Source organism: Sapajus apella, unplaced genomic scaffold, assembly GCF_009761245.1.
Source record: "Sapajus apella isolate SASKATOON/1434 unplaced genomic scaffold, GSC_monkey_1.0 scaffold15, whole genome shotgun sequence".
Classification (NCBI taxonomy): Eukaryota; Metazoa; Chordata; class Mammalia; order Primates; family Cebidae; genus Sapajus; species Sapajus apella.
Genome location: NW_022436955.1, coordinates 616,274 through 629,196, shown reverse-complemented (window position 1 = coordinate 629,196; position 12,923 = coordinate 616,274). Strand labels below are relative to the sequence as shown.

General features: G+C 39.7%; 1 protein-coding gene across 1 annotated transcript in view; it reads left to right on the top strand.

The window, feature by feature from the left end:
• Window positions 1–123: 123 nt before the first annotated feature.
• NUDT21 (nudix hydrolase 21) overlaps window positions 124–12,923 on the top strand; it is a 25,432-nt gene continuing 12,632 nt past the window's right edge. Inside the window, exons 1-5 of the mRNA XM_032283918.1 lie at window positions 124–407; window positions 3,471–3,671; window positions 4,759–4,822; window positions 11,083–11,172; window positions 12,088–12,090. Of these exons, the coding sequence (XP_032139809.1) occupies window positions 292–407; window positions 3,471–3,671; window positions 4,759–4,822; window positions 11,083–11,172; window positions 12,088–12,090 (474 nt within the window). The 5' untranslated portion in view covers window positions 124–291. The remainder of the gene's footprint in view (window positions 408–3,470; window positions 3,672–4,758; window positions 4,823–11,082; window positions 11,173–12,087; window positions 12,091–12,923) is intronic.

Here is a 12,923-nt window from a genome sequence, read left to right as displayed (position 1 = left end):
AAAGTAAGAGGAGGCGGAACCTATGCCGGTTTACCAATGGGAGCTCCAGCTACTGCAGCCATCCCACTAGCGATTGGCCCAATGGCGCTCTGTCTGGCAGGCCGTAGCCTCTCTACTTCCTGCCGCCAGAGGCCCCAGGTTCACTTCCGGCGTGCCTACGCCTCCCATTGCGCTCTCCTGTTAATGGCGGGCGGTGGCCTCTGAGGGGGTCGGAGATAACCGCTTTGCGCTCGGGGAAGGTCTCCCCTGCCTCCCACTTTCTGCTCGTCGCTAGCGCCGGAGCTTGCCAGCATGTCTGTGGTACCGCCCAATCGTTCGCAGACCGGCTGGCCCCGGGGAGTCACTCAGTTCGGCAACAAGTACATCCAGCAGACCAAGCCCCTCACCCTGGAGCGCACCATCAACCTGTAAGTGCGGCGCGGCCTTGGCGGGCATTCCTCTCATGAGCGCTCCCAGAGGCTCTTCGGCGCGCCCCCGGCTTTTCGGCGCGCTTCACGCCTCTGCACCTCCCGCCTCCAACTCCCGCTGGCGGATGCGCGGCTTCCTCGTTCCCTGAGGCCCCTTTCTCATCCTCCAGCCTCAAAGTCCTTTTCTGAAAGGAAGGCTTGTTCCCATCCTCTGTGTTCAGTCAGATTGGGGAAAAACGGAGTTTGCTTTGAACTCATCCTTTCCCCACCTCTCCTGAGGTAACCAATTTCAAAATGTTTGTGTTTTTTAAATCCTTCCTGTGAAATGTTTATGCCCTCGCATCACGTATATGGTGTTGCCTTGTGTCGATGTGATACGAGTGGTATAAGCTAGTATCGTTTTTGCAGTTTTCACTCTGACACTAAGCTTTGAGATCTAGCTGTAATGCCTAAGTCTAGTGTTTTTCCTTTTAAGCGCTACCTAGTATTTCAGTTTATGAATACACCTCGTTTTATTCATGTGCCCAGGGCTCCCTGCCCTGCCCTTATGCCTTCATGTCTCAGCGCCGGTATCCCAGGCACCCCAGTAGGCTCCGCTTTGGGAGTAAGGATGCTGCCGTGGTTGGGCTTTCAGACTGAAGGGAACCAGAATATTTGTACCAGAAAACCCCACTGTGGGCTGTATTTTATTTTTATACCTTTTTGTTTCAACACTTCAAACCATTGCATTTCAAGGTCACCCTCAGAAGCAGCCTCGTTGTAGCAGGTAATTGACGTTTGGGGTAGGTCTTAATCAAGAAATTGTGAGTAATACTTTTTTTAAAATCGTTTCTGAAGATTTGTATTCGAGGCACCTTGGTGCCTCCATTTTCCTGATGGAGGAAAGTGGCCAGTTTATGCTAGTCAGGGTAGAAGTGCAAGGATATGCTGGTATTGATGTTTTTGTAAGACACTTTAGGTGTTTTTCTGTTTTACGTTAAAATAAATGGACTTTCTCTCCCCACCCGCAACCAAAAGTGATTTGAAGTTGGAAAGATGGTTAACATGGTTTTATTTTGCAAAACGTGTTGGCTTGGAAATTTAAATAATAGAAATGCTGGGTTTATAAAAACTGTAATTAGTTGATAGTTGTGTTTTTAAAAGTCCTCGGGCGTGGTGGCAGCTCACGACTCTAATCCCAGCACCTTGGGAGGCTGAGCTGGGAGAATCACTTGAGGCCGGGAGTTGGAGACCAGTCTGGGCAACATAGGCCATGTCTACAAAAAATTTTTTTAATTAAGAAAAAAATCAAACGGTAAAGGCAAATATTATCCTTCCTAGTGTGAAAACACAGCTTCTGGGTTACTTTTAGTGGTGATTAGCACTAAAACCCACAGTCTTTCTTTTGTTTTCTCTTTTGAATTAATTTGCACCAAACCATTTTGGAGAATTAAGTTGGAAAATAGCTTTCAGCACGATATTTTAATCTTTGCTCTATTAAAATTATGAGTTGATTTATAGTACATTTCCTCTCCTAAATACAAGTATTCCAAAATAATCATTGTGTTGTGAACTTCAGTTCACCTGAGTTAATATTAAGTTGAAAACAAATGCCCTCTCCCCAGTATATTTTCCTTTAGGAAATATTGCATGAATGCCTACTTTGTACCAGGCACTGTGCACAATACTGGATGTACAGCGGTGAGGAGGTAAGGTGTAGCCCCTGCTTTATGAAGCTTACAGTAGGATGAGAACAGTATGTGTCTGGGATGGCACTCTGATTTCACAGATGAAAATTCTGACATTTCATTTTGATGTCTCCTTACTGATACAGTGGAGCTGGCTCTTGTAACATAGATGTGTAATGGCTATCCTTATTCTTTCTAACTCAGGTTGTGAGAATTAAATGTTAATATATGTAAAGCGTTTTTAAAAAAATGCCTGGCACATCGTGCTGTGTAGCATATCTTCTGCTGCTACGGTTGATGGTGTTGGATTTAGCACTGGGTCTACTGGGGACGTTCTTTAAATCTTTAAAGCATCCTGGAAATGGTATTTTTAATTATTTTAGAGCTTTTTTGTATGCCTAGAACTTGCCATCTGGAAAAGTAATTTTTAAAGTTTTGGCAACCTTGATTTGTTCCCCGTTCAAGAATGGCTAAGTGGAGTAGATACATTAATGTTGACTATTCATGTCAAGGGCTTTTGGTAGAATAGATACCATGGATGAGCAAATGCGGCCTAAATTCTTACCTAAAGGCCTCTTGCTGTAAGGTTTTAATCAAGGGGTTACAACATATAAGTAGGAAATTTTTAACTATCTTTAAAGAAAAATTTGATCTTTATTAGGCAAGATGAAAACTGTCTTTAACAGTATGAGCCATATTTTAAATTCTTGGTAAAGGAAGAGGTTATTGGATTAGATACAGTGGGTAGAAGATTCAAATGAGGAAAGGGAACAATAAGGACACTGAATAGAATAAATGCTGAAGGCTAGTAGGGCTTCATAATAGGTTTAGAGGACAAAAAGAGAAAGTAGAAGGGTTGCTCTGAAAAGTAAAGGCTGTGGTGCCAGAAAAATCTGAGGATAGTTGACTGAGATAAATAGAAAATAACTGGAGGGATGTCAATGAAAAGTGGTGGCCTAGTTTTAGAAAAAAGCGATTAGCCATTAGCACACACAGTTAAAACTCTCTGATGAGATTAGTAGTCAGAGGAATCCAGGGGGACATTAATTATGAGCCAGATTGGTAATGTTGGGATAGCAGCCGTGGTCTAAAACCAGAGAATTACTAATGACCAGATAACCATTTCTCTAAGCATTTAAGTATAGTGTTATCTACACTTGAAAGTTAAAATAAGGAGTAGCAGCCTGATCTAATGGAAGCTCTGGCTTTAAGAGTTCAGACAGCAAGATTCTAATCTCTGTTGTCTCATTAACTTTTGTTACGTAACTGTACAAATCCTATGTCTCTGAGTACAACATATGCACTTTTTTTGTACCATGGTTTCTTTATGCTAATGTCTGTCATGGTAAATTCCATTCTTGAATTCTCATGTTAGATGTTTGTCTTTGGATCACAGGTACCCTCTTACCAATTATACTTTTGGTACAAAAGAGCCCCTCTATGAGAAGGACAGCTCTGTTGCAGCCAGATTTCAGCGCATGAGGGAAGAATTTGATAAAATTGGAATGAGGAGGACTGTAGAAGGGGTTCTGATTGTACATGAGCACCGGCTACCCCATGTGTTACTGCTACAGCTGGGAACAACTTTCTTCAAACTGTAAGTAGTGTTGGAAATTAACAGCAAGACAGTTTTTAATAGGATTGCTGTTTATGCAGCTCTGGAATACAGTTTTAGCCCTCAGTCATTTATTTCAAGAAACTGCTGTTAATGGTATCTTCAGAAAGAGAAAATCACAAATAATTTTCCTCCATTGCAGTGCTTATTTATTTTCCTAACTAGTAATCTGTGCGCTTCTGTATGTTGTTGATGTTAATGATTGAACTTGGTAGAAACTCTGGAATAGTTGAGTCTAAGATCAATGTCTAGATGTCATCGTAGCATTATCAAGAACAATTGATATTTCTTTCTTGGTATGATTGGCATTTCCTATTCTTAAGAAGACTTAGGTTTTTATAGGTACCAGTTTAGTTTTATCATTTAAGCTCCTAAATCTCTCAAACATTTGATCCACAACTATTTTACTAGATTATACCAAAAAGAAAGGTCTCAAATACTTAGATGACATTCTTGAAAAAGTGTCCCATTCTTCAGACCTGAAGAATGTGATCCATTCTTCTCTGGGCATTTCTAGACTCCAGTATCATCAGATAGCTTCCAGAGAGAACACTGGGATGGTCTGGTGGTTAGCAATTTTGTTTATGCTATGTTAAATATTCTGTTTAAAACTAGGGTTTATGTAATGGGTACACATGGACATAAAGATGGAAAAAATAAGCACCGAGTACTTCAAAGGTGGGGAGGGTTAAGGGGATGTGAGGGTTGAAATACTTCCTGTTGGATGCTCTGTGGGTTCACTGTTTCGGTGATGGGTTCACTGGAAGCCCAAACCTTAGTTTTATTACACAATATACCTATGTAACAAACCTGCACATATACCCCTTGAATCTACAATAAAATAAATATATTCGAAGAGTGAAAAAACTCAGCATTTGTATACTGTTAGTCTAGGGAACTGACATGAATTCAAGCGTGTTCTTCCCCTTCACTTTGATATTTGTTTTGATGGCCTTATTACACTGCAATGTATGTTACTTAGTGACTTGATAGAAATAACAATTATTGTGTTTTTTCTTATGTTCCAATTGTATTAAGTTGAAATCTGAAATTCTTACCCTTTATACAGACCTGGTGGTGAACTTAACCCAGGAGAAGATGAAGTTGAAGGACTAAAACGCTTAATGACAGAGGTATTTTTCTGTTTAACCACTTTAAATACCATCAACTTAATAATTTGGTTTTTAATGTCTTGTAAGGGTGTTTGTTTTGGAATATTTAGTTTTCAATAAATACAACTTAAACCCCAGAATGTTAGTACAATGTTTATTTTTTTTACAAGTTGAACTTATAATTATTTCCATTTTTAAAATGTTAAACTATGTCATAGCAATGATAAATAAAAATTGACATTTGATTATTGTGTTAGACACGTTCTAAGTGCTTTACATGCAGTAATTCCTCTAATCACCACCACAATTCTAGGAAGTAGATATTAAGTTTAAATTACTAATTGTTATATAACTAGTGTGGTAGATCTGGAGGTTTGAATGCAGGTAGTTTTGTTCAAGAGTAGGCCTCTAGAATTTTGACAAGAGAACGATGCCTGTGTTTTCACTTTTCCCACATATGTTTTAGACTTTGCCCAAATTATTCTACTTTTTAAAAATCATTTTAATGTCTGCATGTAAAGATTTGGGGCCAAATGCATAGATACCGGAGGCTTATGAGATTGTAAATTGTTTTCAATATTAGTTTTCTTCTTTTGCCGCCTGCCCCTGTTACTCATATATTCTCTGTGCAAAAACTCATATATTTTCTGTGCAGAAGTTTGGCAAACACAGAAATGCAGAGGAGAAACAAAACTGAAATCACCTGTAATTCTCCCACTTTTGACCTGTTGGTTTGTCTTTCTAGTATTTCTAAATATGTATTGTAACTCTTAAACATTTTGCTGTGCTTGGACTTTCATTTATGTGTGGTACAAAGATATAAATCCAGTAGGATTGATGGAGTGCAAAATGAGCGAATCACAAAAGTAAAATTTTTGGAAACTGGAAAACAAATGGGCAAATTATAACTAATTTAGCAGAAACCTTAGTCTAGCACAGAGGCAGGCAGAATCCAGCACTGCAGAGTACCAGAATGGCTGAGGAGCCCAAGGTGCTAAGTACTTACGAAAGTGGGTGCATGCATGGGCTAAAAACGGGACTGGTTCAAAGTATATATGGAGGGTATTTATACAGATTGAGTATTCCTTATCTGAAAGTTTGGGACCAGAAGTGTTTAGCTACTGTTTGATAGCATAACAGGGTGACTACAGTCAGTAATCATTTATCATACATTTTAAAATAACTGAAAGGGTACAATTGGATTGTTTGTAACACAAAGGATAAATGCTTGAGGGGGTGGGTATCCCATTCTCCATGATGTGAATATGATGCATTGCATGCTTATATCAAAACATTTTGTATACCCCATAAATATATACATCTGTGTACTCACAAAAATTAAAAATAATAGTAGTATTTTTTTATTTTTTTCAGTGTTTTTGGAATATTTCATTATACTTGCTAGTTAGATATCCCATATTCAAAATTTGAAATGCTTCAATGAGCATTTCCTTTTTTTTTGAGACCAATTCTCCCACTTGTTGCCCAGGCTGGAGTGTAATGCAATCTTGACTCACTGCAACCTCCCCTTCTGGGTTCAAGCGATTCTCCTGACTCAGCCTCTCCAGTAGCTGGGATTACAGGCACCTGCCACCACGCACACTAATTTTTGTATTTTTAGTAGAGACAGGGTTTCACCATGTTGGCCAGATTGGTCTTGAACTCCTGACCTTAGGCTATCTGCTCACCTTGGCCTCCCAAAGTGCTAGGATTACACGCATGAGCCACAGCACTTGGCCCGAGCATTTCCTTTGAGCATCATGTCAGTGGTCAAAAGGTTTCTGATTTTTTATTTGGAGTTTCATATTTTGGATTTTGGAGCTTAAGATTGGGATGTTCAACCTGTGTATCTAGATTGTCTTAGCCACTCTGTAATTAGGCAAAGACTGGCTGATGATTAATTCTCTGTAATAATTGCATCAGAGAACACATAGCAATGAAAAAAGTTTACGGTATGGGAAGAATAAGCAAGAGTTCCCATTCTGAATAGTCAGACTCTTGGACTTCTACTAGGCTGACAGAATATTAATAATTAGGCTTATTTATTTTCTGAGACGGAGTTTCGCTCTTGCCCAGACTGGAGTGCAGTGGTGCCGTCTCCAGTGTGATCAGTGGTTGCTCACTGCAACTTCTGCCTTCCAGGTTCAAGTGATTCTCCTGCCTCAGCCTCCAAAGCAGCTGGGATTATAGCTGCCCACCACCACACCTAGATAAATTTTGTATTTTTAATAGAGTCGGGGTTTTGCTGTGTTGGCCAGGCTGGTCTTGAACTCCTGACCTCAGGTGATCTGCTCGCCTCGGCATCCCAAAGTGCTGGGATAACAGGTGTGAGCCACTGCACCTGGCCTAGGCTTATTTATTTTTTTAAAGACAGGGTCACTCTGTTCCTCATGCTGGAGGACAGTGGTGTGATCATAGCTCACTGAAACTAGAAACTCCTGGGCTTAAACAATCTTCTTGTGTCAGCTTCCTGAGTAGCTAGGACTGTAGGTATGTGCCTGGGGCTAAAAAAATTTTTTTTTGTGGAGATGAGATCTTGCTGTGTTGCCCAGGCTGGTCTTAAACTCCTGGCCAGAAGCAGTCCTCCCATCTTGGCTTCCCAAAGCATTGGGATTACATGCGTGAGCTACCAGGCTCAGCCAACAATTAGGTTTATATATCCCAGGCTGAGGGTTGGAAATCTTGTTTCTAGAAAAAGGGACCAGTCCAAGAAGAACTTCAGATACTGCCATTTGGGAGCTGTCTTAGCCTGTTTAATGTTGCTATAAAAGAATACCTAAGGCTGGGTAATTTATAAAGAAAAAGATTTATTTGGCTCACCAGTTCCAGTGGCAAGATTGGGCAGCTGGTGAGGGCTTTATGCTGCTTCCACTCATGGCCGAAAGCAAAATGGAAGTGGGCATGTACAAAGAGATCACATGGCAAAGGAGGAAGGAGTGAATCCAGGAAGCCACACTCTTAACAACCCACTCTCCAGGGAACTAATCCATTCCTGCTGGAGGAAAGGTATTAATCTATTCATGAAGGATCTGCCCCCATGACTGAGACACGTTACACTAGGCCCTACCTGTCAACACTGTCACATCAGGGATCAAATTTCAACATCGAGTTTGGGGCCTGGGAGACAAACCACATCCAAACCAAAGCAAAAGTTTTCTATAGAAGTAGTGTAGTCCTGTCATTCATGCACACAGAGGTGACAATTAAGTGTCTTGTTGCTTCTCCCTTGTGAGCACGCAACCAAATATCACCAGGCTTTTGGAGAAAACTTAACAAGAAAGAGATCAAAAGAAGCAAAAGGACCTCAACAGAAGCAGGAAATTCAACCATTGACAAAAACTATGATTAATATTCTTGGTGAGGTAAGAGGAGATTTTGCACCTATGAAATGGTGCTGTTAAAAAGACATTTTAGCCAAGAAAACCCTCATAGATATTTTTAACAATGTTGGAAGAAATGAAAAATTCAGTAAAGAGTTAAGTTTCATTCTACCAGAAAATAGAATGAAAAGATAAAAAGAATGTCGGTAAGAAAAGATAAAATTATTGGATCACTCTAGAAGGACCAATATAAACTATAGATAAATAGAACAGAGGAAAAGGAAGATTTAGCGTAATTAGAGAAAATTTCTCAAACCTCAAAGGACATGAGTTTTGAGATTGAAAAGACCTATTGGCCTTGCCTCTATACTGAATGTTTAAAGATCCATGCAAAGGCGTATCATCATGAAATTCAGATCAGCAGAAGATCCTGGAAACAAAAATAAAAACAAAAAGATCCTAAAAGTTTCCAAAGTGGGAGGTGGAGGATTGGTAAGCAGAGAGGTTAAATGTAAAACCTCAAGTTCAGAAATGGCATTGAACTACTGGGAAATAATACTGGATGCTAAAAGATGATGAAGTATTCTCTTTGTAAGAGAGAATATGATCTCTGTACTAGAATTTTCTAATCAAACTATAAATCAGGTGTGTTGATAAAGGTTATTTCTAGACGTGTGAAATTTCAAAAAGTTACATTTCTTGTACCTTTTCTCAGGAAGCTGCTAGAGGGTGTTCACCCCCAAAATGGAATAAAATAAGAAAGAAGATAGAGAATTTAGAGTATTAGGATCTAACAACATAGGAGAGGCCAAGAGAAACCTAGGACTGTAGTTGTGAAGCAGGGTTGAGAGTATCAAGTACAAATTGCAGCAGGTTGACCAAAAAACATGTCTTAGGCTGGGCACGGTGGCTCATGCCCGTAATTTCAGCACTTTGGGAGGCAGAGATGAGCAGATTACCTGAGCCCAGGAGTTTGAGACCAGCCTTGGCAACATGGCAAAAAATTAGCCGGGTGCGGTGGCGTGCACCTGTAGTCCCAGCTACCCTGGAGGCTGAGGTGAGAGAAGCGCCCATGAGGCAGAGAGAGGTTACAGTGAGCGGAGATCACGCCATTGTGCTCCAGCCTGGGTGAAAGAGTGAGATATTGTCTTAAGAAAAACATGTCTTAGAAAAGATGATACCAATAGAATAACTGACAATTGATATTTGAATTGGGAAGAAATTTAAGTTCTTGTGGAGAATGTGGGAAATGAATTTAGTGATAGCAAAGGAAATGAAAGTTATTAACTAAAGAACAGGATAGTTGAACAAGTAAGGAGATATGGTTGCTCTATTGTGACTGATCAACCTGATCGTACTAACTTAAATACTGACTATTGACTTAATTTAATATTGATAATGGGAAGATGGTGGAAGAAAAATTAGGATGTGATTTTAATATCTAAATTCTCATTCATGGTAGAGTGTTATAGGTTTTTAAAAAATGTTTTTAGAATGAAAATCAAGAAACTGTCATAAAGGAATATTTTGGCTGGGCATGGTGGCTCACTCCTGTAATCCCAGTGCTTTGAGGGACTGAGGCAAGAAGATTGCTTGAGGCCAGGAGTTACAGTGTACCATGATTGCGTCATTACGCTCCAGCCTGAGCTACAGAGCAAGAGCCTATCTCTTAAAAAAAATGGTTTTGAGGCCCAGGCGCAGTGGCTCGCAGCTGTAATCCCAGCACTTTGGGAGGCCGAGGCGGGTGAATCATCCGAGTTCAGGAGTTTGAGAATAGCCTGACCAATGTGGTGAAACCCTGTCTCTGTTAAAAAGACAAAAATTAGCCAGGTGTGCTGGTGCATGCCTGTAGTCCCAGCTACTTGGGAGGCTGAGACAGAATTGCTTGAACCCGGGAATCAGAGGTTGCGTGAGCCGAGATCGCCCCATTGTACTCCAGCCTGGGCAACAAGAATGAAACTCCATGTCAAAAAAAATAGTTTTGAAAAATATGACTTTTCATTGGAGAAACCGGATAAAAAGTACCTCAGGCAGGTGATCAGGATTGGCATTCGTGATAAGCATATTGATGTGGTACCCATGATATGATGTGGTGAGAATGGTCCTTTTATTTCTGTGGTTTTCTTTGTCAAAGCTCGTAACCTCAATTTAATTGAGGAACGTTTTACAAAATACTTGAGCGGTATTCCTCAAAACTATCAAGATCCTCAAAAATAAGGAAAGTGTGAAAAGTTGTCACAATGTAGAGGAACTTTGGAAGAAATGATGATTAAGTCTAATATTATCTTAGATGGAATCCTGGGACTGAAAAATGAAAAAGGACATTCGATTTAAAGACTGAGGATATCTGAAAAATATATGGATTTCAGTTAGTAATCTTGTCTTAGTTTCACAAATGTGCTTTACTAATGTGAGATGTTAACAATAGGGGAAATCGGGTGTGGGGTATATGGAAAGTCTTTGTACAATTTTTGCAAGTTTCCTGTAAATCTAAAACTATCCTAAAATAAACCATTTATTTAAAACCAAAAAGAATGCTTTTAAAAATAGAAGCAAACATCAGGGGGAAAACAACAAATAGTTCAAAGTTATAGCCAGGGGGAATGGCAGGTCAGAGAATTGCAGTTTCTCATCATTAACATTTTGGAACTGTTTTTGGCCACTTAAAATATGTAGAGTATGACTTTGATTAAAATAAGTTTGATGTTCTATACAAATTAATAAAAATGAAAATTGAATTTTGAACATAATTTTTATGTTGATACTAGCTTGCCAATTTTGAACTAATAGTGTATGTCTTGGGCAGAGTGACATCTATTATAACAAATTGTAGAGAGGAAATCTGTATGGAAGGCATATTATCCCTATGTCTCTCTAATTTTTTGTTCACTGAAGAAGGGGATTCATGAGTACATGAATTGTATTTAGTTGTTTACTGGCTATATTATTTCTTTCTGACAGATACTGGGTCGTCAGGATGGAGTTCTGCAAGACTGGGTCATTGACGACTGCATTGGTAACTGGTGGAGACCAAATTTTGAACCTCCTCAGGTCAGTGTTCAGTTATGTTTGCTGGGCATTTTGGAAGTAGGAAGTTCATTTAATTCTAGCCACTTTAAAAAAGATTAAAGTAGAATTTGACTTGAAATTTTCTTTTCTTCCTTCGTTAATTTAAAATAAAAGATTAAGCCAAGCACTTCTTATGTTCAAGGAAAATGTAAAACAAATACCAGGCTAGGCGAGGTGGCTCATGCCTTGAATCCCAGCACTTTGGGAGGCCGAGGTGGGTGGATTGCCTGTTGAGGTCAGGAGTTGGAGACCAGCCTGGCTAACATGGCACAACCCCATCTCTACTAACAAATACAACAATTAGCTGGGTATGGTTGTGCAAGCCTGTAATCCCAGCTACTCAGGAGGCTGCGGCAGGAGAATTGCTTGAAACCCAGGAGGCAGAGGTTGCAGCGAGCCAAGATGGTGCCACTGCACTCCATCCTGGGCAGCAGAACGAGATTCCTACTCAAAAAAATAAATAAATAGAACAAATACAAAAGAAGAGAGAATAGTAAAAGTGAATGAATTGTGCTACCCGTCATCCATGTTTAACAGCATATCACAACCCCTCTTTCCACCGCTCCATTCTACTGCCATCATCTTGGATTATTTTGAAGCATATCCTGTCATTTCAATTGTAAATATTTCAGTGTGAATCATAAAAGATAAGGATCTCTCTAAAAACATAACCATAGTACTGTCATTATCACACTAAAAATAATTCTATATTATTGTCAAATGTTCACATATCCTGATTATTTCAATTTTGTTTTTATAATTTGCTTGGATTAGGATAGTCTCTTAAGTCTCTTTTATACCTACAGGTTGGCACCTATCTTTTTTTTCCTTTGTATTTTATTTGTTAATGAAAACAGGCTAATGTTTCCATTCCGATTGCATTCCCCTGTTGTTGAGTATGTAACTATTTCTCCTGTGTGTAAATTGATAGTTAGATCTAGAAATTGTATTCAAGCTCAGTTAATTTGGGGAGCGGTAACAAGGCTTGTCATAGGTGGTATATTATTTATCTATTGCTGCATAACAAATTATCTCAAAATTTAGCAATCTTTAGGCCTCTGGGAGTTGCTTCGGGTGGTTCTGGCTTAGGCTGTCTCAAGAAGTTACAGTCAGGTTGTCAGCTGGGATTGTATCATAAGGCTTAACTGGGGCTAAAATATCTGATCTCGAGCTTATACGTGTGTGTGTTAGCAGACTTCTCAGTTTCATCTGGGCTGTTAGACTAAAGCTTGGCTTCAGGTATTGCTGGCTGTTGTCTCGAGGTTTCCCTCAGTTCCTTGTCATGAGAACATCTCCAAAAGGACAACTCTCAAGCAGCTGGCTTCCCCCAGGCTGTGTGATCCAAGAGATAGTGAGAGACGGAGTGCTAGAGAGAGTACCCAAGTAGGAAGTCTCAGTCTGTGATAACCTTATCTTGGCAGTGGCATACTATCACTTCTGCTGTCTGCTATTGGTCACACAAGCCAAGCCTGGTACGTTGTAGGGGAGAGGACTACACAAAGCAGTGAATACCAGGAGACAGGGATCATTGGAGGTCATCTTAAGGCAGTCTACCACAGGTGGTATAGTGTACTTCCATCAGGAATTTAAAAATATTTGGTTGTCTCTTTTTGTTATGTTAGCAGCTCATTGATTATCATTTCCTGGTCTATGAATTCATAAGGGTTGTGATCCTCATATAAAAATAAACTCATCAACTGCGATGTATGGTTTGTGTAAAAAAAAAAATACAT